Source organism: Hydractinia symbiolongicarpus, chromosome 3 (genome assembly GCF_029227915.1).
Source record: "Hydractinia symbiolongicarpus strain clone_291-10 chromosome 3, HSymV2.1, whole genome shotgun sequence".
NCBI lineage: Eukaryota > Metazoa > Cnidaria > Hydrozoa > Anthoathecata > Hydractiniidae > Hydractinia > Hydractinia symbiolongicarpus.
The window spans coordinates 10,204,945-10,231,739 of NC_079877.1; the positions used below are offsets into that span (position 1 = coordinate 10,204,945).

Consider the following 26,795-nt stretch of genomic DNA (forward strand, 5'->3'; position numbering starts at 1 on the left):
GACTGCTTGGCGTGCACGCGATTACGTCGGGGCTTGGCATTGTGTCCATTGCATCAGGCCTGTAAGCCATTGCCAGGGGGGCACGATTGCGGCCGGTATAAGTCAAGCAGGTCTTAGAAATGCTTCCAAAAGGCTCGGTTTCAAATCTAAGAAACATAAAGGCATAAGGCTATTGGCTGAATCGAAATTGAACTTTATTGTTGATCTCATATTCGCGTTTTAATCGTCTTGTGAACGCCATTAATGAACAAGAGCGTGCCCAGCTATTTGCGAAAAGCAAGGAGGAAGGGAGGCAAGAAATGCAGAATAAGATTTTAAAAAACGTTCGATTTGGCCAGTATGTAAGCGGTACCTATAATCCCCACCTAAGTAAAAGCCCCAATTTGATATATTTTATAGGTCTTGTATGGCCTATAAATTATATGGCTTCTTAATCCTCTCTCAGCAGCCATTCCTTTTTAAAGTCCTTATACCGACATTCTTTAATGTGTACCCGAGGATAGTAGTTTTTACCTTCCACATACACCGATGAAATAGCCAGGATGGCACTTGTTTGGCAGTGCTCATCATAGGGTAGTGGCATACCAAAGAATTTATTCGTGATTGCGTCCTTGTAGTATTTAACCTTGGCGTTCACATAACGGTCCTTTTTCACAGGTTCTGCCGTCAATTGCTCAGAAATAAACTCCTCGATTTTGGACCAGATTTGACGATACTTCGCAACCCAATCAGGATACTCTTCGAAATCGAGACTCGTCGCCGGTACTACATTGGTGTTTTACCGGGTTACCCCATGTGGTGACTAGATTTTAGGCGTCTTTACCCCTAGGGCTACCACAAGGTCCCGTGTATGGTAGCCTATAATGTACTGTTGATCCCTATCCCCGTTAGAGGGAATGGGATCTGACACTGTCAGGTAGTCCACATTGATATCTTTGATGTCTGTAAAGGTAGCAGCAAATGAGTAGAATAATTTAGGTTTGAAAAGCTCATTCTCAAATTTAGGCATCTTGTTTTATTGAAAGTTTAAACGACTTCAGAGAATTGCATGTCATTGTACATACACAGCCACCTCCTTTGTACGTGATATGGTCCTGATAACAGTACCAGCACAACATTTTACCCTTTACCACGAGACTTCAAGTACCCCTTTACAGTCTTCACAATTCTCCATTTATCTTATGATCTAGGGCTTTAAGACATTTCTCCAGACCTTTAATCTTCCGTTCATTAGCTTTCTCCCTATCTGATTCTTGTACCAATGTCAGGGCCATGAGTGGGAGGCATATACCAATACCAGTCATGCAGGTCATGAACGCAGCTGTTCCTGAAGCTGAAGATATAGAATTTTGATTGACAGTGAATACACATTTATCATAGTAGTATCTTACAACTATGCTGTAAGATAACGTTTTAAGCCAACCCCAAATATTTCTCTTGCGTCAGGTCACCCCCAAATCTTCTGAATCCAGTCCGGAGCAGGCCTTCCTTTATAAGGCCTTTTCAACAGCCACAGAGATATTTCATGCGCGCTGTCATACACCTTTTGCTCTTCCACATAAGCAAAGCTGCACGCATTTCCACAAAATAGCCTTCGTACACGTACTCACCACCATCGCTCATATGAGCAGCCATGTTTTACTTGACATGAAAAAAGCCAGATGTCGCTGTATGTTTTGTACTCACCTGTGGAGGGTTGTATCTCATGGAGCACCTGACTTTGTCGCGTAGTTCTACAGAGCACCAGTAACAGAGTACCACTTTATATACATTTCAACAAGGCTTGGAGATTTCACCTACATATTGGACATATGTTGTCGCGCATGTCTTGCGTCTCGTGCCCGTTGGCGATATACTTGAATATGTAGGGATACTTTTCAACGGCCTTTTTGCACATGCCTCTTGTCTTGAACCTGTCCAAGACATTTTGGAGCTGCAGGGGATCCTCCTCAACAGCCTTGTTACACATGTTCTGCGTCTGAAATCTATCCGGCACGTCCTGGAGCCCCCAGGAGTTATGTTTAACGGCTTCGTTGCACATGTCTTGTGTCTTGAGCCGGTCTGGCACATACCTGAGTGCATGGGCCCCTTTTCAACAGCCTTGCTGCACATGTCTTGCGCCATGCCATGGTCAGGAATACTGTGAAACCAACTCATCTTTATTACATTTCAACAAAATCCTAAGATTACAGGGCAATTTGACATTTTCCCTCTTTGCTGAGTTGATTGATAGGGAATTCTCTTGTGCTAGAATTTTAGACTCGTTTGTTGCATTTTATGACGTCATCATGTACTAGGGACCTACCCTTACGCAGCATGGCATATTAGGGACTTACCCAAAGAATTCCATAGCTAAGCACTGCATGGTATTGGATTTGTTGTGACGTCACTACGTGTGCATGCGCGACTGCGCTAGAACATACATTTCTCTAACGCTATTAGATTACTCGCGAAAGATAGCGGTCTCTCCAAAAAGCTAGTAACTAATTGGCTGAGTAGGCAACTCCTGTGGCTACGACACATCAAGTGTCCTAAGCGTATAGACTACCCCTATTTTACCATTACACCACCAAATGAGATGCACCAGTTTGATTTACTGTACATGCCCCATGATAGGTTGTATGGAAACACCTACAAGTATATTCTCACAGGCATTGACGTGGCCTGGGGATATAAGGTAGCGAGGCCCCTGCGTACCCAAAAGGCTAGCGAGGTCGCGGGTATGATCAAAGATATCTACAAAGCGGGACCTTTACACTACCCAAAAACCTTCCAGTGCAACAATGGTCCTGAGTTAAAGTCGGATGTAACCCAGCTGCTGAAGGACAAGGGGGTTGAGATTAAGATTAAACGTCCTACAATAAAATATTATCATACGATTAAGGACTTTGTGGAGTCGTACAACAAGGTCTTCGCTAAAAGACTCTTCAACCCTCAGGATGCGCAAGAGCTGGTCTCAGGGGAGCCAAGCTCCATTTGGGTCAAACACCTGTACACTATCATAGAAAGTCTAAACAACAGCAAGACTGCCATGACCAGCATGAAGCCCAACAGGGCGATCAGGCTGGATAAGATACCGCTCGCAAAAAACGAAGAATATCCCAAGGAGAGACCCCTACCTAAGAATGGGCTGTACTAGTATTTGCTACACCGGGGGAGGAGCACACTGACTCAAAAAGACGCGACACTGACGCCTGGCGGAGCAAACATACTTACAGGTTGGACCGTATTGTGGCGGGTAGTCGGGTTTTGTACTATTTAAAGCACGGTCCCGAAAGAAGCCTCGTGCAAGAAGAGTTGATGCTTATTTCTGAAGATTTTCAGGTACTTTCAGATGTTATCAAAGAATGGTAAAATGCTTTCACGAGTTTTCTGTATCATTCAAATCACTTTCGTCATCCTCATCATCCTCGTCATCATTTTCATTTGGATCCCTTACATAGTCCAAAGGACGTTGGGTGCATAACGGGTACTCATAGACGATGCTTTTGATGACCTTAGGCTCTTTCTCCAAATCAGTATCGACTAGACGTCAATCTGGTATCAGAAAGTGGAGTATATCGCCTACTGTTGCAATATCAGCCAAATCCGATAGCTTTAAGTCCCTATCCTTGATGACCTGGTAGCAGAGTGCCCCATAGTCGTTCAATATCATCCTTGATCTTCCTTCTTGCAAATGTACCCCATGCTTGTTCGCCCGACGCTACCCTGCCTAAAAGATCTTCATCTGTGGGGTATCCAAAACCTTCGTAGTATACTCCACCTCGATACCTGAAATTGTCCAGGCAGGTTGGCAATATCCGGCCACTGACCCTGCCTTGCTTCACCAATGTATCACAGGTACTTGGATATTGTAGTTAATTGTAAATTGATTCCTTTGTACATAGGCTTCCGTCTTTTGATATTTCAATATATTTTAAAATACAGCCAAACTGGCCAATAGAGAGGGCTCATAGAGGGGGAGTAGTAAAAATTATTGCCTGCCTACGACATATCATTGTCAAACATTTTCTCAAATAGATCCCGCGTAGCACCGTCGGGTAACTTGAAGTGATTTAGGTAACAATTCTTGGTGCCTAGGGCATCGTCTCTGAATTGGCACCAGGAATGTACAGCATTTGGATCATCACATTCAGGTTTCCTTACAGTCATATTAGGGTACATTGCTTTTAACGTGCTTATACTTGCACCGAGTTGCCTACGCTGGCATCGGATCATGTAGTGCTTATGTATGCCTTTTTTCCATGGTCGTGAGGATCGTTTTTATTAACCACACATTGCGCGGTGCCATATTGATATCGGTGTGGAACATGTCTTTCCTTAGTCTGAACCTCAAGTTCGTCGTCGAGTACCATGAGCTAACTATCCCTGCCGTCTAGATCATCCTCAAGTATAGCGATGGCAATATCTCTGTCCTCGAGGGCTTGGCGCTGCTTTTTAAGTTCGTCTTGTATTTTTTTTCACACCTGTCCGGGCAAGCTATTTGATTAGCCCTACAGCCTTTGGCTTTCGGGAACGACGGATGATTTCCAATGCTTGATCCAATGTGACAAATACATCATGCTGATTTTTCCCTTTTGCAAGGGCCAGGGTGGCACCCTAGACCTTTAGACCCACAATTTCTTGCCTTGTTATAGTTTCCTCGGCCAAATATTGAAAACTGCGCGCTAGGTCAGCAATACCTAAATAACAGCCAATATCGGGACGTTTAAACATAGGTGTATCCCGGTTGTTGGTTAGGGTTTCGATGGTCTCTGCGTTTAACTTAACTTGCGACGACATTTATGATATAAAGAATCCAACCAGGGGTTTTCACCGTGGTAATTCGAGAATCTTCCAAGTTCGAGGGTGTTCCAGCCTCACATATAGGCATGCATGCTTGGATTTTTTTTATATCATCCCAATCCGAAATAATATTAGTCTCTTCATTGATCATCCTCATGTCACTTCTCTGATTGGGGTACCACATAAACAGGGCCTTGTTTTGCCTCCAAAGGTTCTTGGGAAGAGCAGTATACGACTGCGTTAATAGCCACAAGCTGTGCTTCCTATGCCTACCACTGATAGCAAGCTCAAACTGTGATTGTCGACGCTTATCGAGGCTTTCATCGGCTATAACGTCGTCAACCATAAACAACGTGTCCTCGGCGGCCAAAAATGATGACAATTTCTGAATCCATTTAAATAGCTGGTCCTTAGGATCAATCAGAAACACATATTTGTCCTTCCAGAGTGATTCCCTCTCCAAATAGGTGGTATTCCACCACAAGGTAGGGCACAAAATGATGCTATTGTGGAAGCGCCTCTTATACTCATTCTCGAGTAGATTCAGCATGATGTTGGGCCTGTGAAGATTGCTTCATGAGGCTCTTTAATAACGTTCAACATTATGTTCAATAGTTTGACCACTTTCTATCGTAAATCTTCAGGTATATGGCAGCGCACGAGGAATATCTTAACACACCTCCGTAATTGTTCACTAAGAAACACCGACTATTGCCTCTAATCTTGAACTTGTCGGGGGTTAAAACGTGCTTCCATTTCATGCATGCCTTAACCATTTAATATCCATTTGCTCGCCTTGTGTATTGCCTTGGCAACCTCGGCAAGCGTTGGACTAATACCGCTCTCAATATACTTAAAGGCAACCATGTATAACCCTCGGAAAACTGAACTTCAATGTGACCTCTACAGATAGTCAGGAGCTCATACAGAGGCTGATTGCCGGTGCGTACGTGCCGCCCCCTTGATAGTTTTTTTCCATTTAGGCACCATATGCATGTCTTTGTAGTTTAACCATTTCCCTTGATCTTAAAATTGTCTATAGAAAGATAGCCTTTGCATTTCTTGCATTTGGTTACTTCCATATTTCTATTTGCCCTCAGGGACAAACAGAAATAATATCGGACACCCTATTCCGTAATGTATCGATTGCCCCTTGACATGTTTTCGCTTGCCCACATGGGCGGCGTATTGGTGTAGTGTCCCCATTTTTCTTATATTGAAGTGGCACCTTGTAATCAACGTGCCACTCTCCATAATTATCCCAGGTCATACCCCCCAACAAACTGGGTTTCGATGTGAGCTCGCAGTTTAGCCATATCGTAACCGATATACTCCTGAGAACTAAGCTCCTTGTTTTCCTTCAGGACGCTGTAGCCACGATTTTTTACAACCTGGGCGAGATGGCCACCAGGGTAGCAAATGGGGCAATATTGCCGCCGCTTTTCATGGTGGCAATACTGACTGTCCTTGCATTCCTTACAGTAGGCCCTATGTGTTTCCTGGTGAAAAATCTGACTGCCTTTGCATTCCTTATAGGTGGATCTTATCCTTTCATGTCTTTACACTTGGATCTCCGCCTTTGATGGGTGCACTTTATACGGTCCAGCGACGCCTTCTTTATATCAAGGCATTTGATGCACCATTTTGTTTGACCCTTCCCCCTGATCCTAAAATTGTCCAAAGAAAGATAGTGTTTACAGTGTGTGCAGCTTTTTTCCATTTTGATTTCTATTTGTCGTAGAGACAAATAGAAACTTCACTAAAAGCCCATTTAGGCTTCAACACGATACTTGCCGGTAACCACCCTTTCTTGACGGCCATTTCTCGACTGGCCCTGCCTGCAGCAAAATACGGCACCATTTTGAGAACGTCATTTGTGTCCATTTTTGTGGTTGGCCTTGTTATACCCAATTTCTTACCTGCCATAGCATAGGCAAAGGTAAAACCATGGTCTTCGACTGTTTCGTACAACATATCCAAAATCCCCTTTTATTTCGGTGTCACGTTGCTTGTGGTCATTTATTATAAGCGCATTTTAAGAATATCGATATTTGGCTGGGCTTTGCCTTTTTGAGGCTCTGGATTAGTCTCTGGCTTGTTACATTCATTTCCACCCCTGCTAAATTTGTACCACACGCCTACTCTTATGGCAAGCACGGCCAAGGTCCCATGCATGTATAAATCCGTTGACTTGCTAGATCCCGCGACAGGTTCTTGATCATCTGGTGAAGGACCTTTGCCCAAGTTCTTCTGTAAGTTGGCCTTGTTCTTCCGGTTCCATTTGGCAAGTCTCTTGCCAGCTGGAAAACTACCCTCGTTCTTCTTGGTTATTACCCTCCCCTCTTGTTTCCCTTCTTGTTCACTCATTTGTTATAAGCCCTAAAACTTATAACAAATTACTTCTTTTTTACTACAAGAGAGATAGTAAGGCCCTGGTCCTCAAGGATCTCTATGGGGGTGTTTAAATCCCTCTCGAAGTATCTCAGGAACTCACTAAACGTCATGGGTTCTTTCTTTGGTGGAGCTATTCCAAGCCTCCTCTCCCTCTTCAGCGCCGCTAGCCTGTGCCTCTGAGCAACTCTTCCCGGGTGCTTTTTGGGTACTTAAACCATTTTTCCATGGTCTTGGGTTGCTGTTGATTGATGATAATGCTACACGCGCTGCATATCTTTGTTATCTTTATTCTCCTCCACAACCTCTTTCTTATTGCTCATATGCCTCGCAGTATGGCCCGCTACCAGGTGTGGGGCTAAACACTTCCCAATGGTGCAGTACATAAGAATGCCGAGATCTGTCATAGAGTCTCGGATTATAGGGTCTTCTTCAATATCTCTGCGCAATTCGTCAACACTGTCAATATCTAGAATATTCCCAATCAAATTTGCATACAGTCTAATCACGTGAGTAGTCAACGCCTTGGCTGTCTTCTCGCCCTTTTCGTGAAGTTCTCGCTGTACGTACTCGGTATGTACTTTATCGATTGCTTCATCGGAAGCTTTGTCAACAAAGGCCTCTGTGCATTTTTGGGGTAGTAGGTGACCCTTGCCCTTACGTAGGGCCTGTTTCAAGACCCGGGCTTAATGGATTTTTTTTTCTATCTGTTCGTATGTTCCTGCAGAAGCATTGTCGAATAATCCTGCAATATCTGACATTCTCTTTATTATACGTCGATATCGGAAAAGTACATAAGCCATCATGGCATAGGGTAGGATTATAGCAATATACAAACACACCTCCATTTTATTTGCTTAACTGCAAGTGGGGTGGTATGTACACCATCGTCATGCACAACTCTCTTATCGTATAACACCGAGAGCCCGAGTTTATTCTGTTCATACGTAACCATACCTTGTTTGTGTACCCGAAAACCTACGTTTTTGGCCATGTCCGGACCACCCCTCAGCGCACTCAGGTATCTAATCCAGGTTACAGCATTTTGCCTCTTTGAGATGCCTTTACATGAAAATTTCGTACCTTCTTTGCCCTCGATGAAATAGCCCTTAGCTGTCAGGGCAATCATCCAAAACCCAATGAATTCCGCTTAAAATAACCTTCCTGTTCGACTCGAGTACTTATCAGTGACGAGCCAGTTTTGTACGTCTTTGTCGTACTCGTCAAGCAGTTCGGGACGAACAAATCCCTCAACTCTTCTCCAAAGATGGCAATATACGCAATGTCAGTGTCCATGTAAATGCACTCAAAGTCTCGACGATCCATGTACTTGTTCAGAAAATTGTAGTAAAATTCAAGCATGCGAAGCTGGACTAGTTGGTGCGCTGCAATACCACACTGGTAGGCTCTATCGATAGTACACTTGTGTTTGCCCCTTCTTATCTCATACGCATTTCCAATTTCTTCAAGGTCCTCGATGTACGGGCTTCGCGTGGCTGCATCAACCTCCTTTCCATCCCTCGTAAACGTAGTATTTACGTGCCTTGCCATATCTTCAATCATGTTGCCGTAGAAGGAGTTGCCTTTAAACTTTGCCGTATCCCCCAATACATTTATCGGGGTCTTTATCAGCCTGTCGTCGTGCATCGGCAATCTCTTCCGGGAACCATTCAAAGGGCCTACCTCTAGCATACTTCAGAAGCTGGTAAAAGGCAGTCACTTTCAGCCCGTAATCAAGGTACCATATTAGCACAGGGTATAAAGTAGGATTGTTTTGGTTTTCATTAATCCTAGAAGCTTACGTGTTCCAGGTGCACGCTTTCGACCCGTAGTTTTCAAGTATTCTTGCATGTGCTGGGGGATTTGATCATCAGCTATCTCCTTGACGACAAACAGGGGAACCATGTGGTGATGTCGTTGTGGCCACCTTGATCAACTGCTCCTTCCCACAGGGAAAGTCTCGCATCAGGGTACTTGGGTAGAGCATATTTGCGTCGTACCCTAGAATGGTCCTACACTTGCGGGGTTCGCACTACACGTGAGATCTGATACCTGTCACGTCTCGTTCGTGGTATCTACAGAATACGATTGCGGAACCAACCACCATCCCCGTCCGCAAAAGGTCGTAGGCCTCATTTCTCGTGCATTTTCCACAGTCTTTCCGTACCTGTTTACAACTCTTACAACTCTTGGTGTAGCAAGAGTCCTCGCACCTATGTCTGCATGGGTCTCCCAAAGGGTATAGCTCTAGCTTGGGATTTAACATTAGGGAATTGTTTAGATCGTAGCGCATCGATACACTCGGGATACTTACCGCGTCCTTCAAAATATCGATCTCATCCCCATAATACTGCAACCTCGTCTTGTTCACGGCATCAATAAAAGGTTCCACATCGGCTAGGTTGTACTCGCGCAGCCAGTCCATCATGGTGACACAGCCTCGCCTGTAAAACTCAGCGGGGAATGTCTCGTACTCCTGGCCAGATAGTGTGTTTCTCCCACTTAGACGGCTATAAAAGTCCTCGTGAGCCACAGGACCAACATGTTCCAACTTATCGTGGCTCGTCAACCATTCATACAGAAAACGAGCTTTTCGAGCTTACATTCCAACGACTTGCACCAGCCGTCATAGCTTAGACCAGGAGCAAGGATTTTGTTATCTAGAAATTTAAACCTCGAGGTGGTGAGAAGTCGTTATCTTTTTTTCGCCACCTTAATCTTATCGCCTTGTGCAAGTGCCACTAGATCAGATTGATGTCGTACTTGCGCTGTTAAACCCTATAACAGCTACTTGCTTTACCCAGTCGTCCCACAACTCCTGGTATTTTTGAGAGCATATCGAAATCTTCAGGTTTGGGGTACATTCTCTAGACCTCCTCCACAATCAGGGTATGCCTCTTTTCCAGCTCTTCCACAAACTGTTTGACCAAGACCTTGGGATTTTGGTGCTTGATGAACGTGGGGTCTCCATTCAAACTATCGACAATATCAACACTTATGGGAACATGTCTCGAAAGGTATGTTAGATCAAAGGTTTGGTGGTAATTTAAAGGTGAGAGAAGGGCTTCAAAGTCGAACACAATGTAGTGTGAATAAGGCTTGAATTCCTTCCGAAAGTACCTCTTGATTTTGGGTGGTTTCTCACATTCCCAAGCTGTCACGAGGTTGTACCTCTGTTCCCGTATCATCCTTTCCTTAGACTGGGTTGCGGTGTAATGATTCGTGACCGCTTTGGTTCTCTCGGACAGACAGGCACATCCGTGCCACCTACAGCCGTTGTACTCGTCAACAGTTTTTGTGATAGGTTCATACCCATCTACCTTCCATTCTTTTTTACCACCATCGATAACACGTTCACCACCATGACCACAGAGCGCGTGATGGATATGTCCTCCGGTTTGTTTTGACATGTATTCCATCCATTTTGAGGCATTGTAGCTATAATCCCTCATCGTAAAAAACCTTCTCGTCTTGCTCGGCATACGTTTGACCCTCCCACCTTTTCAAATGATGGTCGTCTTGACACCCTCACATTCGTTCCTTTTATGCCGCGTGAGATTCCAAACCTCGTTAAAAACTTGGCCACATACTTCGCATTGCCAGTGTTGGGTCAGCACCTCTAAATTCTTAATGTAAATACAGTGCCCGTCCAGCATACCAAGATTGATAGTGATGCTTAAACCTTTTTTGTGTTGCTTTTGACCATAGATGAGTCGCTATGGCGCTTTCTCGGAGTTTGTTATGGGTTCAAAGACCCTAATGTTGACCTTGAATTGCTTGACAACACCCTCCAAATCCACCAGCCTCGTAGGCCTGACGTCCTTACGCTGAAGCTTAGGGTCCCCGTAGTACTCTCGAGCTAAGGTTAGAGCTGTCCTTGTTAGAAACTCTGTTCCTCGTTTTACGTTAACCCTATCTCTTACAGCTAAGCATCTCCAGAAGCATAGGTTGTCCGTTCTGGCATCTTCACCATCCATGGCCTTTTTCGCAGCCAACCTGGGAGAGTCCCGCATCCTAAGAGGGGTTCACGCGCGCTCACCACCTGAATCTGTAAGTGATCGGAGATAATTTTGCCTTCATACGCTCCTGGGGTCTCGGTGGTCCTAACAGGTGGTAAATAAGCCTTAGTCCAGAACTCGTGATCCTCCAGATCGAAGCGTTTCTTCTGGCATTCTTCTACAAACGCTTCGATATCCGCTATACTTGACAGCAATCTAAAGCTCTTTGTTTTGTGGTAATCAGACACATAGCCCGACCTTGTAAATATGACAGCTAAAGCTGTACACAACCTTAACGCGCATGTACACGTGTAGTGTAGTTTTTTAGATAATAGCGTCTTTTAGAGGTTGGTTTAGATGCTTGTTGTACCTCCCGAAATTTATTCATTTGCCCTGTTGTAATAGAATGCAACAGTATCCCGCCCACTCTGTTGTCGATCGGCAAGGGCGTCGTGGGTTGCTGCCACCGGTGCTGACACGCTGCTATATAGTTTACTGATGGCATTCTTAAACCAGCTCATCTTTATTATATACAGAGTTTTTTTGAAAAATGGTGTTTTGGTGCTTTCCCAATTTTTTCCTTCCACTTGCGCATGTGTTGGGGACTTTACCTTGAATTTCATGATTAAACGCCGCATGATGGGGATTTGTTATGCATAACAACAGATTGTAATGAGGCGTGACAAAAATTGTTGTGACGTCACAAGCAAAATTCTGTATGATATTTTTTATGAGAGTTTGACGGTGGTTTTTGAAAAATCCTGGGTATATTCCCTCCATACACTAGCTAAATGTAGCCATTAAAACTATGCCCGTATATAATACCCTAACAAGAAAAAACTTCTACAGTTATTGCTAGTAATTAAGAGAAAACTTTAGCTTTGATTGAATCAATTCCTAGACATTTACAGTAACTATTCGTGTGGCCCTTAAGAGAATCCACGCAGTCTTCTTATATCGCATTGCATGCGTCTCGCTACTTACGTTACCATTTTCCGTGACAGGCAGACTTTATAGACTTTTGACAAAATATTAAATGTTTTAGTGCTTCTATGAGTCTTTTTGTTTAAAATGCTAGCTTACCTGCGATCTTTCCGTAATTTTGTAGAAACAAGAGGGTTAATAAATCAGAAAGACGCGTTATATATGCCCCTATAATCATAGCAATAACCACCGTTCGAGTGAATTTCACTACTTCATGTTAACAGGCGGGCAAAAAAGTACGAAAGAATGCACAAAGTGTAAGCTCAATCCAACTAGAACGATTAGTCACAGCGTGTATCGCTGAAATAACAGACATGTTTCACGGACAACAACCTAGTTACAATAGATTAAGAACAACCCAGTTGTATTATTGAAGATATTATTTCGGTTTGTCTGTTCAGTGTTCATATTACTGTGGAAAGTTTATCATTTCTTGAACATGATAGATTAGTAGGCGACGTTTCGGGAGATCCTTCTCCCATCATCGGGCAAAGTAAAATGATATTGAGCATGTATTTATATAATTGCAGAGGATCGAAATTCATAAAAATTAACCAATCAGAAACGAGCTGATAATTACAGTTAATTACGGTAATAACATTTTCGGACCTAGATGTAGGTAACTACTTCTTCTGTAGGGCTGGTAACCAAATCTCAGGAAGTTGATACGAGATGCTGTTAATGTGTTTTTTACGTTCTACACTGTTGATGGTTTCTTTAATCTTTCTGGCCGTTGTTCTGGATTCTCTGTCAATGATTTTCTTCTCATCCCAATTAAACTGATGACTTCTGCTCCAGCTGTGGTCCGCAATTTTGTTTTTCTTCACATCTCCGTTTTTCACTGTGCGCATATGTTCTTGTACTCGTTGCTTAAACTTTCTTTTTGTTTCGCCTATATACACTGCATCACAATCTTTACACGGGATTTCGTAAACAACATTTCTTTGTGCTTCCAGGTTTATTTGGTCTTTTGGTTTAGACAAAGTGCTTCTTAGGGTGTCCTTAGAGTTAAGAATACATTTGATCTTGTGTTGTCTTAAGACTCGACGAAGGATCTCGCTGGTACCTGGTACGAAGGGTAGGAATGCTGATGCGATAAATTCCTCTGATGTTTCCTTGTTGTCTCCGTTGCATCTTCTCTTCATTTTATTTTCTACTTGTGTGATGACCCAGTTGTAGTTGTGACTGTGAGCCAATGTTTACTTTTTCTGTTTGGCCACATTCATCAAATAGCCATAAAAATCATTGGCAAAAACAGTATGTCCAGACTCATAGATGGATTCTTTGATTTTTCTGCAATTACAACAATGATGTTATTTGCATCATGGTTATTGTATATTTTGCATTCATTATCAGTGAACTAAGTTTTTTATGTACATCGTTATAGAGAAATGAAAAGGTGCTATTGAGTGAGAAAATTTTTTAATAAATTTTTGCAGTATCGTTTGACAGTAGTGATTATGACAGATTATGACTCATTATAGATGTGTATGTTATTTTATTTTCCTTTACCTTGTTGTAGGACGCTGGGAGAAGTTTCATGGTTATTGGAAGTTTTTTGTGTTTCGCACGTTATGTTTCTTGGACCTTCACCGCTTCTTCGCTACTTTATACCAGCGTGAGTGGTGTATTTATTTTGTGACGTAAAAGTAACTCTTGACCCTTTGAGACTGTTGACTTACTATAAAAATGCGTGTGGCAAAGTCAGAAAATTTCCTTACGTGAAATTACAGCCCTTCCATTTTGTTTTACTTATAACTTTTGGAAGTTCACACCCAAAAACAAAATTTAAGAAAATGCTTAAACACCTAAAAGTTAACGGGTTTGTTTCAATCAATCCGATAAATTAAATACACGGACCTAATGATGTTAGCTGTTAGTTGAAAACGGATTTACACACAAATAACGATAGAAAACATGACGCTAATGAATTTCTTAAACACATATTTTTGCAATTTTGATAATCCTACAATCCTAGTTAAATATTGTTCCAAAAGTGCAAATGCACTTTAACAAGTTTAGATTTCACCAATCTAATACAAATATCCGTGGTGATGAATTCAAAACATTTTATAGACATGGTCTGGCGCAGTAAATACTCAACTGAAACAAATTCCATGTGAAAAAGGTGGTAGATTTTGATTTAGAAAATTGCTCATTTTACGCTTTATTCATTTGATAAATATTCCTAATACTTCAGTCATCTCTGGGTGACGTGCGTATCTTTAGCAGTGATTGGTATCACAGTTAGCTTCTGTTATGTTCCAGTGATTGGTCATTTGCGAAAAAGTGCCATGTAAGTTAATCAATTCTTTTAGCTTGTGATTATGGTGACGCTTGCTAGTTGTTGCTGAATTATTGTAATAAAAGTCAAGGAGGGGTGGCTACAGTTGCTTTTTTAATCTTCGGTTTGGCATATTGTCCTACAAAAGATGTTTTTTGCAATTGATTTTTCTTAAAACAGTGGTATCCATTCATTTCTTTGATAAAATCTTCCTATAATTAACTAACATTTGGAGTTAAAAAAAATGTTAAACCATTGCAGTGCCGTAGCTATATAATGACGTTCTATTAAGTATAAACTGTTCCTGAATATTGAAGAAGATTTCTTTCGTATGAAAAGAGTTCACAAAATACGTTTGGAAGCTTTTTTCAATCCGGAAGGTTCGCTATTTTAAATAAAGAGTGAAAAGAATACCAAAGCAATTGGATAGAAACGTTAAGTCCTAGTGAATGACTTCTTAGATTTCGCGCTTTTTCAATAAAAGACGAAAAAAGGACACGACTAACTGATATATATTAATGTTTTCCAGAGATGCTGGATTTGAAGACAACCTAGTAACAGCCAGTCTAGTATCTGGTATTTGGAATGGCAGCTTTAGTATTGGGTATGTTACGAGTACTACACATTATACTTTTTTAAAGTTAGTTAACTCGTATTGGCGGCCAATGTGCTGATTTTATTATCTTCGCAAGCAGAATTTGAATGTGTTAAATGAGGAGGTCTTTGCTATTTAGGAACACGGTGGGCCCTTTGTTTGCTGGCATTTTCACTGATCATTTTGGATTTCCTTGGACATCTACCGTAAGTTACATTTTTAGAGTGAAAGGATTTTAAAAAGTTACACTAGTTTGTGTTTTTGCGAACTGCAATGTTCTTCAAATTTTTGTTATTTTTATATTATATAATCATTCATTTCCATTCTTTTTGAATGTGCAAAAAACGCACCTCGTGAAATTGTTTTATAGGTATTATTAATAACAGAAATAGGAAATTCTTTGAGAAAGTTTTAATTACTTTTAATAAAGCTGTATAAGTTTTAAAGTTAATAGATAAGTATTCTGTGTTATATTAAAACTATTTGTCCTCTCCTCCCTGCGTAACGTACAGAGTTTAAGCCTAATGTATTTAACCTGTGCTAGCGTTAACAGGAAGGAATGTAACGATTAACGTTACAAAAACCTTCTTCTGTAACTACAGATTAAATTTGAGTGATACATTTATGATCAAGCAGCGATATTCACAAAATTTCCTTTAGCTGCGTTAAAATTGATTTTGACATGATGAAACTAAAATATTGCTACCAAATAAATAAAACATGGGCTATAAGTACTTCGTTTTGCTCTGCTGACAACTTTTTATTTCAATGTTTGTTTTAGGTCATTGCATTTTTGTTTCTTGTTGAGGTTTGTACATTTATCGCACTTCTTTTACTTCAGTTCTTCTATTTATCTTTCACCTAAACCCCTTTATTTGTTTTTAAAGGGTACTGGATTAGTTATTTTCACTTTATGGAGCAGGCGAAAACAACTGTAAGTAGACTGCAATTTAACTTCGTAAAGTAAACTTGTTGGAAGCGAGATTATAGATAAATTGAACTTTTTCTAACCGAGAACAAACTCCTTGATTGGAAGTTAGAAAAAAATCCTTCATATTGTCCCTAGACAAATGACGCTTTGAATAAGTAGGGCCACTTTTTAGTCACTAATTTGGTCAATAATTTTTGCTAGAGTTAGTGGGACATTATGCTATAACATCATACATAGCAGACAGAAAAGTGTCGATTTCCAAATAAATTAAAAAAATGGAACACAATTTCGAATAGATTGTGGGTTTTTTTATTGTGTTTGCATGTTGAATGCTAACAACTGTTTAGCAGGATTTTTCAGGTTTGAACTAACGAAAAAATGCTTTAAGAGCTCCAGAAAAAAGGGGATATTTTAACCTTTTAATGTCCAAGTCTCATTTACAAGAAGATTCAGACAATTGAAGCATTGGCTAAAGTCAACAATTTCTTGGTCCCATGAAAGTGCCACTGAACGCAAATACACTGATAAGTTTAAGGCATAAATCATCGGTGAGGCTGGATGGATTATTGCTTCAATATTTTTGTACGATAATTCTTGGGTCTTAATCCTAGGTTACTATCACGGCCACAACGATGTCCATCAATTCACATTTAATCCAATGAGTAACAAAGCAGAGGAATAAAATGGGTTTCTTATGCTAACGGGTATTAAATGTTTGCACAACATTCTAGAAAAAGTTGACAACAAAAAATAGCATTCTCATACAAATTGCAAACTAATCCTGAGGTTTCCTGACGGAAAACAAAAATTATTAATTATGGACAGCAGGCTCGCGAAATAATTTAGGGCCGGCTGATATTCTTTGGTATTTTCCCTGTTAATTAGTTTTTAGATTGTAAATATTTAATTTTAGACAAAATATAGCACTTTGAAATAAAGTGACAAGTGAACCTAATCAGACTTTTTTTGTTTTGTATTTTCAGAAATATGGACAATTCAGGGTACAAACCCCTAAAAGAAACACACAATGAAATGGAAGATGAAATGGAAGATTTATATGACTTAGCATCACAAAACAGAAAGTAGACCACGTAGAATGACTTTCTAAGAATTGAAGATGTAAAATTGCTGACGTCATTAAAATTCAAATGGCGGTTTTTTTCATTCTTAGTCTGTCTAAATGGATTATATTACGGGCTTAAGGAATAGTTGTTGTATAGGAAGTTCGATATATTTTAATGAAACGCCTAGACTTGTAGCACCACTCGGTCATGATGTATAATTTTGAAAAGGTCGAAACCAGCAGCTCTCTTGTTTCAAGGTCTGATAAAATCATTTAAATAAGAAATAACAGACTATGATCACAGATATTGTTAATTCAAACTACAGAACAGAATGTACACCCAACGATTTCAATTGTGTACACACTCCCTAACTACCGAAGTAACTGAGCTAGGAGTAGTTATACTCGGTTAGAAAAAGTTTAAAATCGCTCTTCAAGCTTCTTTAAATACATCTCTGAGAAGCATAGTGTTTCTTGTTAAGTATTAATGTTGTTTGCTTTGTCGTTAAAAACAAACAAGTGCTCCACTCTTGCTTTTAAAAAAAAATGTGTTAAATAAATTTATCCAATTAATGGATGGGGCGGTAGTGAGGTAGGGTAATGAGGCAGGGCAGTAGGGAGATGGTGCGGTAGTGAGGTGGGGCGGTAGTGAGATGGAGCGCTAGTGGGGTGCTGCTGAAGCAGGATGGGGGAGTGGTAGACTAACGTATTACATTTGCCATATTTTGCTTTTAATAACTCCACCAATCAAAAACAAAATTACCTCTTTTTTAATTGTAATTAGAGCCAGACTTTTGTGTGAAGAATTGTGGACGTGACAAAGAAAAAAGTGGTAACAATACACGAATTCTGCAGAATCGTCCTTATCCCGCTAAATTCACCTAAAGTATTAGGTACAGATTAATTTCTTAAAAGAATTTCTTTCTGTTTGTATGTTGATGCGTGCTTAAATGTTAAATTTTTGACCGAAGTAGGATTCGAATATACGCGATTTAAACGTCTCGCTTCAAGTTATAAAGGTGTTTAACAATCTCTTTTAGGTTTTCGCACAAATTTTGCGTCCTTCTTTTAGGGCCAAAATGTGTAATAAAAGTAAATAGATTGGTGTGTGGCATTTTGAAGAGTATAAATAAAAACAGTTACTTTAAATAAATTATTTTTATACACATCAAATTAAATACATTTATCATATACTTTGAGTTTTTCCCGCAACTTGATTGCCTAATTTGCACGAAGTATAAGCTAAATTTTGTTTTTGAACCGAGAAACGAGTGTAATTTCTACTTTATACAGAGTGCAAAAAGCTTATATTCTTCCTTTGATTGGCTGATTTAACGTGCAAAAAGCTTATATTTTCCCCTTGATTGGTTGAAAATTCGTTGGAAAAGCCCATATGTTCTTAAAAACGAAAACTTGTCGGTGAATTTATTTTCACAAATATACATTTTTTGATTCGATAATTTTCTTTTGTTTCAATAGTCATTAATCATAGAGCACACGCTCTCCACCGGGGATTAAAAACAATTAAATTATATCAGTCAACCTAAAAGAATTATATAATAGCACAACGATAGAGTGCTATGTTATTTGGCTTCACAATGAGAATTTATTCTTTTGAAAATTCGTAGTTTTTATTTCAATTCAAATTCTTTCAAGCGTGACATAATTTGTTATAATGATCTGAAACGCACGTGACTTCAAAAATTCAAATAATTTATAAGTTCATAAATGTAAATGAAATAAATTACCATACGGTGATTTTATTGCCCCCCATAACAATGCTTCTCAATATCGTGAACATAATTAAGCAGTGTGCAACCGACTATGTGAAATTAACATGAGATAAGACCGAGTATATGATAAACAAGTTATCGCACATGCTCTGAAAAACTATCGGCTGATAATTTTTTCGTTTCTTCTGTTCTCGTATATTTCACTCGACCAAAAGGCTCGTGAAGTATGTAAGGAGAACATAGAAGCACTCAAAAAATATTGCTGATATTTTTGAGAGCATGTGCGATAACAGTACTTATACACCGCATGCGCATTTTGTATACATCAATAAAGTTAATTTTAAATTATTTGCGTCGTAGCTGTTGGAAATGGTGGAGAATGGCAGAAAATAAAAACAAGGGAAAATTTTACTGATTTTCACTTTTTTTCCTAAACAAAACAACACGACAAATATGGGAAAATAATACATCATTCGTTGTAGAATTGTTTGTTTTAATTTTGCGAAGTTGTTCTGACGTTAAGGTGGACATCTATAAAAAATCTCGAATGTATTGCTTTCATATGGTCACAAAACCGTATAATTCGAAAATCCTGTTCACTATTATTCAGAAATACCTGCCAAAGTCCCAAATGTTGCTTTACTTTTTAGTGGTATGTTTGCCTCTAGCAACGCCGATAGGAACGGAGTACCAATTAGAAAGGCCCCATTAAAAATGGTTATGTTACATAATACTCAAGGACATAATAATCAAGAACAAAGCTTTTCGTAAGTCGGATGGACTTTAAGTCACGCGATGAGGCAAAAAAACAACGAGAAGAGTTGAAAACTAATAGAGAGGGTTTTGAAGATAAAGATGTTGAAAAAAGGTGATGTTTATGGAAAAGGAGAGTTATTGACTAGTTTTAGTGCCTTTTTATCCACTAATTTTATCAGTTTTATCAGTTTTATCAGTTTCCTAATTCTAATCTTCACCGATTGTCTTTAAACTTTTCACAAATCTATGTTATCATCCACTCAATGTGGTAAATTAATAATATTGTATGCATTTTATGATAGGAATAATTCCGAATTAATTATGGAAATGTTGTGTTGAATTAATATGAATTTACACTTTCGTCAATCGATATTTTTAATTTGTCAATTATGCCTATTTCTGTTTCGCTAAGTTCCAAATTACACTGATAGTCCAGAAATGATTGTGGTAGTTAACCAAAATCTGTAGTGCCTGTGAGCCTTGAATCAATTTTGGTTAGATTTGGCAAGACAATAAAATCTCTTTCAATAGGTAAAAATTGGTATGTAGTGGTGATCCTATATACTGAACACCAAATTTAGTTATTTCTGAGTCAATAGAGAAACTTGTTGAAATTGCATGAGCAAACCCAATAATCTTGTCTATGGCTCTTAGCTTCTCCTTCATTCTCAATATGTTTCCACTATTTTAATAAGGTTAAAGTTTAGTCTAGGGTGATGAAAAGTTTGGATTATGCCCTTGTGATTTGACAGCTTTTCTTGTTGCCTGGAACTCCCCATTTCCTAAATAGACACTTGTGCATGATGTTTCTGAGGGAATAGTAGAAAATGAGTTTAAGGAATATTCTGCCAGTTCCAACAATAAGGTTATCACATGGTTACAATAACCACTAAGACCAGCAGGAAAATTACATGTGACCTTATCGACTGCACTGTTTCTTCTATTTATGTGTACAGAAACAATGCGTTTTATTTTTTGGATACTAGCTATACAACAACATTTGACCACAAAGTGTGTCAGAGTTCTTGCGGTATAAATACTATCGGATAATATATAACGTTCATCTTTGATCTGAAAACTAAGGTCTTTACTATCGACTTTCCCTTCTGCTTCCCGCAATTTTTAACATGATTGTCTATTTCTCTTCTGGTAAAAACATGAAAAAAATTCAAGGATTTCCCCACTCTAAATCATCCACTACAGTGCTTTTTTCAGTGCTGACTTGCACAGTAAAACTGGTGTTTATGTTTTTTGTAAGTAAACTTTGTATTTTTGCATCAAACGTTTTATCTTTCATATAATTTTTCAGGTTTACATCCTTTTTCTCAATAAGCACCTGCTTTTCCTCTACACTTGCAACCATTTTCGTTTACAGCTTGGCAGTACGGGCCTCAGTTTCAAAACGAGGATTATATTACATCATCGATCTCGGGAAATGCGTATTATTTATGATGTTAATCTTTTCTTTAATTCAGTACACACTATCCATTTCATAAAAAGTTTAAGCCTCCAAATCTATTTCTTTCTAAAGCTATCTTTGCCAAAACATTTACCATTTTTTCGCTTAAGAAATACTACTTATGCGAATTTTTTGATTTTTTTTTCGAAGTTTTTCAAAGCAATATTTTAATAACAATATTAATATTTTAAACTTTTATTTCTTTATAGATGTACAACTTTAGATAATCACAAATACATGTATTGTGCTATAAAAAAAAAAAAAAAAATAATGCTCCAAATAAAAAAACAAATTGTGCAATTTAACATCTCCACCAACGATATCAATCAAACCATTGGAACTCTTTTTAATGTGATTTTTTGTAACTTCTTTTATGCCACCATGGCTGGTTCAACAGACGGTGCTACAAAATGCAAGGATTTGTTTTGTAAACTTGAGAAAATTACTTCAGGAAATATTATAACTGAAGTAGTTACGCCATTTGTTTTAATATTTTAGTAAGAATGTATTGCTAATTCTGTTAGTTCAGAATAAACTTTTAAGTTTTCAGTTTTTAAATAAAACTATGAACAATCTGTTATCTACGACCATGAAACAACTAACTATTAATTTATAAACGCAAATATTGAATTTTTTTTATTGCTTTCAAGGGGTATATGCATACTGTATGTAAATCTTTTACCACGCCATCACTCATTTCAATTGTCTAACGCTAACAAACACCACATACAATTGCACAACTGTTTGGACAAATGTCACAAACAACTGTGCAACTGTTTGAAACTGACAAATGTCACAAACAACTGGGCAACTGTTTAAAACTGACAAATGTCACAAACAACTGGGCAACTGTTTGAAACTGACAAACGCCACGTACAACTGCACAACTGTTTGAAACTGAAAAACGCCACATCCAACTGCACAACTGTTTGAAACTGACAAACGCCACATCCAACTGCACAACTGTTTGAAACTGACAAACGCCACAAACAACTGTGGAAATGTTTAAAACTGACAAATGTCACAAACAACTGGGCAACTGTTTGAAACTGAAAAATGTCACAAACAACTGTGGAAATGTTTAAAACTGACAAATGTCACAAACAACTGGGCAACTGTTTGAAACTGACAAATGTCAAAAACAACTGTGCAACTGTTTGAAACTGACAAATGTCACAAACAACTGGGCAACTGTTTGAAACTGACAAATGTCAAAAACAACTGTGCAACTGTTTGAAACTGACAAATGTCACAAACAACTGGGCAACTGTTTAAAACTGACAAATGTCACAAACAACTGTGCAACTGTTTGAAACTGACAAATGTCACAAACAACTGGGCAACTGTTTAAAACTGACAAATGTCACAAACAACTGGGCAACTGTTTGAAACTGACAAATGTCACAAACAACTGTGCAACTGTTTGAAACTGACAAACGCCACGTACAACTGCACAACTGTTTGAAACTGACAAACGCCACATCCAACGGCACAACTGTTTGAAACTGACAAACGCCACATCAAACTGCACAACTGTTTCAAACTGACAAACGCCACAAACAACTGGGCAACTGTTTGAAACTGACAAATGTCACAAACAACTGTGCAACTGTTTAAAACTGACAAACGCCACGTACAACTGCACAACTGTTTAAAACTGACAAACGCCACGTACAACTGCACAACTGTTTGAAACTGACAAACGCCACATCCAACTGCACAACTGTTTGAAACTGACAAACGCCACATCAAACTGCACAACTGTTTGAAACTGATAAACGCCACATCCAACTGCACGAGTGTTTGAAACTGACAAACGCCACATCCAACTGCACAACTGTTTGAAACTGACAAACGCCACATCCAACTGCACAACTGTTTGAAACTGATAAACGCCACATCCAACTGCACAGCTGCTTGAAACTGACAAATGTCACATAAAACTGTGCAACTATTTAAAACTGAGAAATTCCACATACGACTGCACAACTGTTTGAAACTGGCAAACGCCACATCCAACTGCACAACTGTTTGAAACTGAAAAATGCCACATCCAACTGCACAGCTGTTTGAAACTGACAAATGTTACATACAACTGTGCAACTGTTTAAAACAAAGAAACGACACATACGGCTGCACTGTAGAATCGTTATTGCGTGTTTGTCCTAAAATATGCAACAGATCACGGAGGTGATTTAATGGTAAAATGTGCGTGTAGGTTAAGTCGTAAATCTATTATTTCTGTCTGATTTAGGTTTTATTGTGAAGTGATTGTCTTTTAGAATAACGTCGAATAAGAGATTTAGAAACAGACGTTCATGCGATACCTTGGTTGCATCTCTCTCCATAAAATCCTGTGCGACAGGTACATCTGAAACCGGGGGACTCACAACTATCTTCGCAGTAATGGTCTTTGCATGGTGACAAGCTCGAGCAAACATCACCAATCTTTGGGAGAAAATATTATATTCCCTTCATACAGTGCTATTTGAAAATGCCTAACAGAAATCTTTTCATAAACTTTTTACCTCTTTATTATCAGGATCACTCTCATAGTGCATCCAATCGTTATCTTTTGTTGTAGTGTTTCCACCGTCTCCCATTGTGCTATTTAACATGTCGCACGTTTTTGTTTTGTCATTATAATTTATAGATTGACACAAATCATGCAGGATACAATTTTTCATGCACTCAAGGTCATCTGTTACGTTCATTGTAGCCAGTGTCCCAACCAATGGGCGAGAATTTTTATGCGTCAACGACAGATCAGAAAAGAACAAGCATGGAAGCCGTAAGATCTTTCCCATCGTCACGACGCAAGTGAATGTTAGTAGAGCAGGAATGGCAAACACCCTTAAAGGTTATATAGAAATGGTAATAAAATAAATGTTTTAAAAATTGCAAAGCAAATTGTATTTTTAAAGAGTATTAAACAAGAACAATTTTAAAACTACAACTGTTTGCTAGGAGCAGGCAAAAGCAAGGGTTGGTGGGTGTGAACCATGCGGGCAATGGACCACCACTTTTATTTTAGAAAAGAATTTTTAAAAATGATTGTCATGGAACGACAACAGCAACAACGACGGCCATCGATTTAGGCCTTATTTTAATTGTCGGGTTCACAATTAAGATAAGACTTACATCGATTTGACATCCAATTTGAGAATCAATTCACCATCCCTGTTTGGACTTTTTTAAATTGCGAAGGTTGACGGAAGGGAAAGTCATCTAACGAAATAAATGGCAAAAGAGTATCCTCAAAGCCAGCATCCAATTTCTTAACAATAACGCTAGAGTGTGCTATCTCTGTATAACTCTACCAATGTTGAAATATTTTTGTGAAAGTAATTCCATAAGTGTCAGTAAAATTTTTAAAATAAAAAATTTACCTTCTGTTAACTTTCATCTTTTCACAGCTTTTTTTTGTTGTCGCTCTACATGCAGCGATAAAGTAAAAATGTTTAAACTTGAACAACTGGTGCTGTAATAGATAAAGAAGTGAGTTCACAATCTTTTTAATACTCATTATGTTTTTTAATACTCAATACGTTAAATATTTATTACATGTTACAAAGATTCCTTTCCACTTGAAAAGTCATAAATTATACAAATTTTACTATATTTTTTTGTTTCAATATCCTGCATTGGTCTTTCTTCTAAGAGTTCATATATTTTTAAAAACCATTATTATCATCTCTATAATATTAGCCGTATTCTGTTCAAACTGGTTGCGCGCAGCTTTTTTCGGAAAAGTAGCGCAGGGCCCGATTTTTACGGACCTCCGTTTGTCGGTTGGACGCAGCATAATTTCGGAATATTTTCAGAATCACACCAGAACCGGATAAACAACGGAAACATGCTGCGGAGGTCATTTTAGTTTGGAGGTTTGTAAGTCTCCTTCTCACTTTTTTCTCTTCTAAATACTTTATCCATGAGAATACTTATTTTGATGTTCTTACATGTTAAGATGAATATATCGTCACGTTTTCTAGCAATGTATAAATCCTAAACAAACCAATTGTCAGTTTTCAGTTGGCTAGCTAAAACGCAGATCTTAACGCATCTAGCTATAGCAATCTTTATTTTTATTTCTATTCTTTTAAAGTTTTTATTCAGTTTGGTGTATTGTTATTTATTTTTATGTTGAAGTTGGGTCTACCTAGCTAGCTCCTTTTAGCTACTTCAGGCTAAAAGGTTAAAGTAGCCAAATGTAGGTTGACTACAAGTAAAAGTAACCAAATGCAGTTTGACTACAAAACAATATTTAATAATTCTTATGCTAAATGCAGTTGGCAGCGACCACTTTTATTACTGTTTTAAAAATTTATTCTACAAAATAAAATTGCTGAGTGATTTTTTAAACTGAACCGGGTTAACGCCAGGCAGTTCACTGATTTCTTTTACAACCGAAGCAATAAGGATTTTTGGAAAATGGTAGTACCCCTATGCTCATGTATAATACGATTCACCTGTTAAGCGCTCGGCCTGGTGTCAACAACGGGCTTTTCCTGTATTTTTATTTAATCCGTTGTGATAAAAATTTTTAACCTGCAATAAGCGTTCAACCCAATGGTAACAACAGGGTGTTTTGTTTGTTTTTTATTTGAAATGAAGTTGCGATAAGTGAAAAGGCTATTATGGCTATAACACATGTGTGACATCATTTACCTGTGTCATAATTAATTTGTTAAGGTTTACTGAACTTATTCTGCAAAATAAAATAATATTGGCTAATACCTTTTGTTATGACGGGGTAACAACAGGTTGTAAACTATGTTTTTATTTCGGCTAAAATTGCATCAAAGTTATAGACAAATTTAAAAAAATACATTACAACCGAAACTAGTCTTTTTAATAATAGCCGTATTTTGTCAGTCTGTTCAAAAGGGTTACCGATGTTCCTTTGATCTTTCCGCGAGTCCTTAGAAACCAGTGGGTTCTTTGATCTGAAATCTTATTATTGATCAAAATAAATTCAAAAAATTAATTTATTTACTTACACAATTTGATTACTTTAATTTATTAACCTTAATTAAAAAAGTAAATTAAGTGATTAAAACGAATGCATTATTTTAATATGCCATTTTAAATAATAATTACCCCCGTGACCTCAATCGCCGTTTTCACTCAGAACCCACAAAAAACAAATGGGACACTTTTACCGACAGCTCGCCCGTAATATACCAATCGAAACGCCTGATTCCTTGAAAAACCAACCAAAGATTTTCGCGGCCAGAAGGACCATGCTGACAAAGGCCATTTTAGTTTTGAAAGTGGTAGTGGTCAGTAGCGCTAGGTTTGTTGATCTGTTTGAAATTTTTGTGTTCTTAAAGCTTTTTACTTAGCCATGTACAAATCTTAAAGGCACCTGTTTTAGAATTTTTGACTAGGAACAAAGATTTTGGTCAACTCTGCTGTACTGTACTAAGCGCTTAGGCCATTGTTAACAACACCTCTATAAGTTTACCTCTATAAGGGCCCACTGTGAAAATTAATTTTTAAACTTTCTGGGTAATCACGCCTGTATGGATGTGCAAAACTGTTTACCTGGACTAACCGCTCAGTCCTGTGTTAGCAATTGATTGTTTCTTTTGTTTTTGTTTAAAGAGAGTCTGCGAGAAATTTTTTTCAAAAGGGTGTTATCCCTGTATGCCTGTGCAACACCGTTTAACAGTCTAAGCGTTCGGCTTGGTGTCCTGATTAATTTTTCACAAGAACTTTTTCTGCAAAATAAAATACTATTGACCGATTGCTTTCGCTATGATAGAGTAAAGACCGTTTGTAAACTCTGTTTATATTTCAGCTATCGATGCGGA

The 26,795-nt window shown here is 38.6% G+C and overlaps 3 protein-coding genes across 4 annotated transcripts in view; 2 read left to right on the forward strand and 1 right to left on the reverse strand.

The window, feature by feature from the left end:
* The window catches only part of LOC130635623 (MFS-type transporter SLC18B1-like), a 43,620-nt gene extending 28,463 nt beyond the window's left edge, over positions 1 to 15,157 (forward strand). Inside the window, exons 11-13 of one of the 2 annotated variants that reach the window (XM_057445008.1) lie at positions 13,681 to 13,776; positions 14,359 to 14,454; positions 14,972 to 15,157. In XM_057445008.1, coding sequence (XP_057300991.1) covers positions 13,681 to 13,776; positions 14,359 to 14,409 — 147 coding nt within the window. In that variant the 3' untranslated portion in view covers positions 14,410 to 14,454; positions 14,972 to 15,157. Of the gene's footprint in view, positions 1 to 13,680; positions 13,777 to 14,234; positions 14,332 to 14,358; positions 14,455 to 14,971 lie in introns of those variants that run through there. The other variant, XM_057445007.1, reaches the window with a different exon arrangement.
* Positions 14,483 to 18,459, forward strand: LOC130635628 (MFS-type transporter SLC18B1-like). Its single transcript, XM_057445014.1, has 5 exons — positions 14,483 to 15,046; positions 15,177 to 15,243; positions 15,819 to 15,845; positions 15,925 to 15,971; positions 16,952 to 18,459. Exons 1-5 carry the CDS (start codon positions 14,961 to 14,963, stop codon positions 17,052 to 17,054), a joined length of 330 nt encoding a protein of 109 aa, XP_057300997.1. The 5' UTR covers positions 14,483 to 14,960; the 3' UTR covers positions 17,055 to 18,459.
* A 2,699-nt stretch (positions 18,460 to 21,158) lies between these two features.
* LOC130635629 (uncharacterized) lies at positions 21,159 to 24,484 on the reverse strand. The gene is made up of 4 exons (XM_057445016.1): positions 24,369 to 24,484; positions 23,508 to 23,832; positions 23,307 to 23,427; positions 21,159 to 21,382 (listed from the first exon to the last, which is right to left on the reverse strand). The coding sequence occupies exons 1-4, from the start codon at positions 24,383 to 24,385 to the stop codon at positions 21,351 to 21,353; spliced, it is 495 nt and encodes a 164-aa protein (XP_057300999.1). The 5' UTR covers positions 24,386 to 24,484; the 3' UTR covers positions 21,159 to 21,350.
* Between the last annotated feature and the right edge of the window lie 2,311 nt (positions 24,485 to 26,795).

Excerpts from the sequence above, each read along its gene's own strand:
- LOC130635629 (XM_057445016.1), bottom strand. Across the intron at positions 23,428-23,507 it reads GTGATCCTGATAATAAAGAG|ATTGGTGATGTTTGCTCGAG; the intron begins GTAAAAAGTTTA and ends TTTCTCCCAAAG. Across the intron at positions 21,383-23,306 it reads TGGAGAGAGATGCAACCAAG|CACCGTCTGTTGAACCAGCC; the intron begins GTATCGCATGAA and ends TGCATTTTGTAG.
- LOC130635628 (XM_057445014.1), top strand. The coding sequence starts at position 14,961 with ATGTTTTCCAGAGATGCTGGATTTGAAGACAACCTAGTAACAGCCAGT. Across the intron at positions 15,244-15,818 it reads GATTTCCTTGGACATCTACC|GTCATTGCATTTTTGTTTCT; the intron begins GTAAGTTACATT and ends TGTTTGTTTTAG. Across the intron at positions 15,972-16,951 it reads TGGAGCAGGCGAAAACAACT|AAATATGGACAATTCAGGGT; the intron begins GTAAGTAGACTG and ends TTGTATTTTCAG.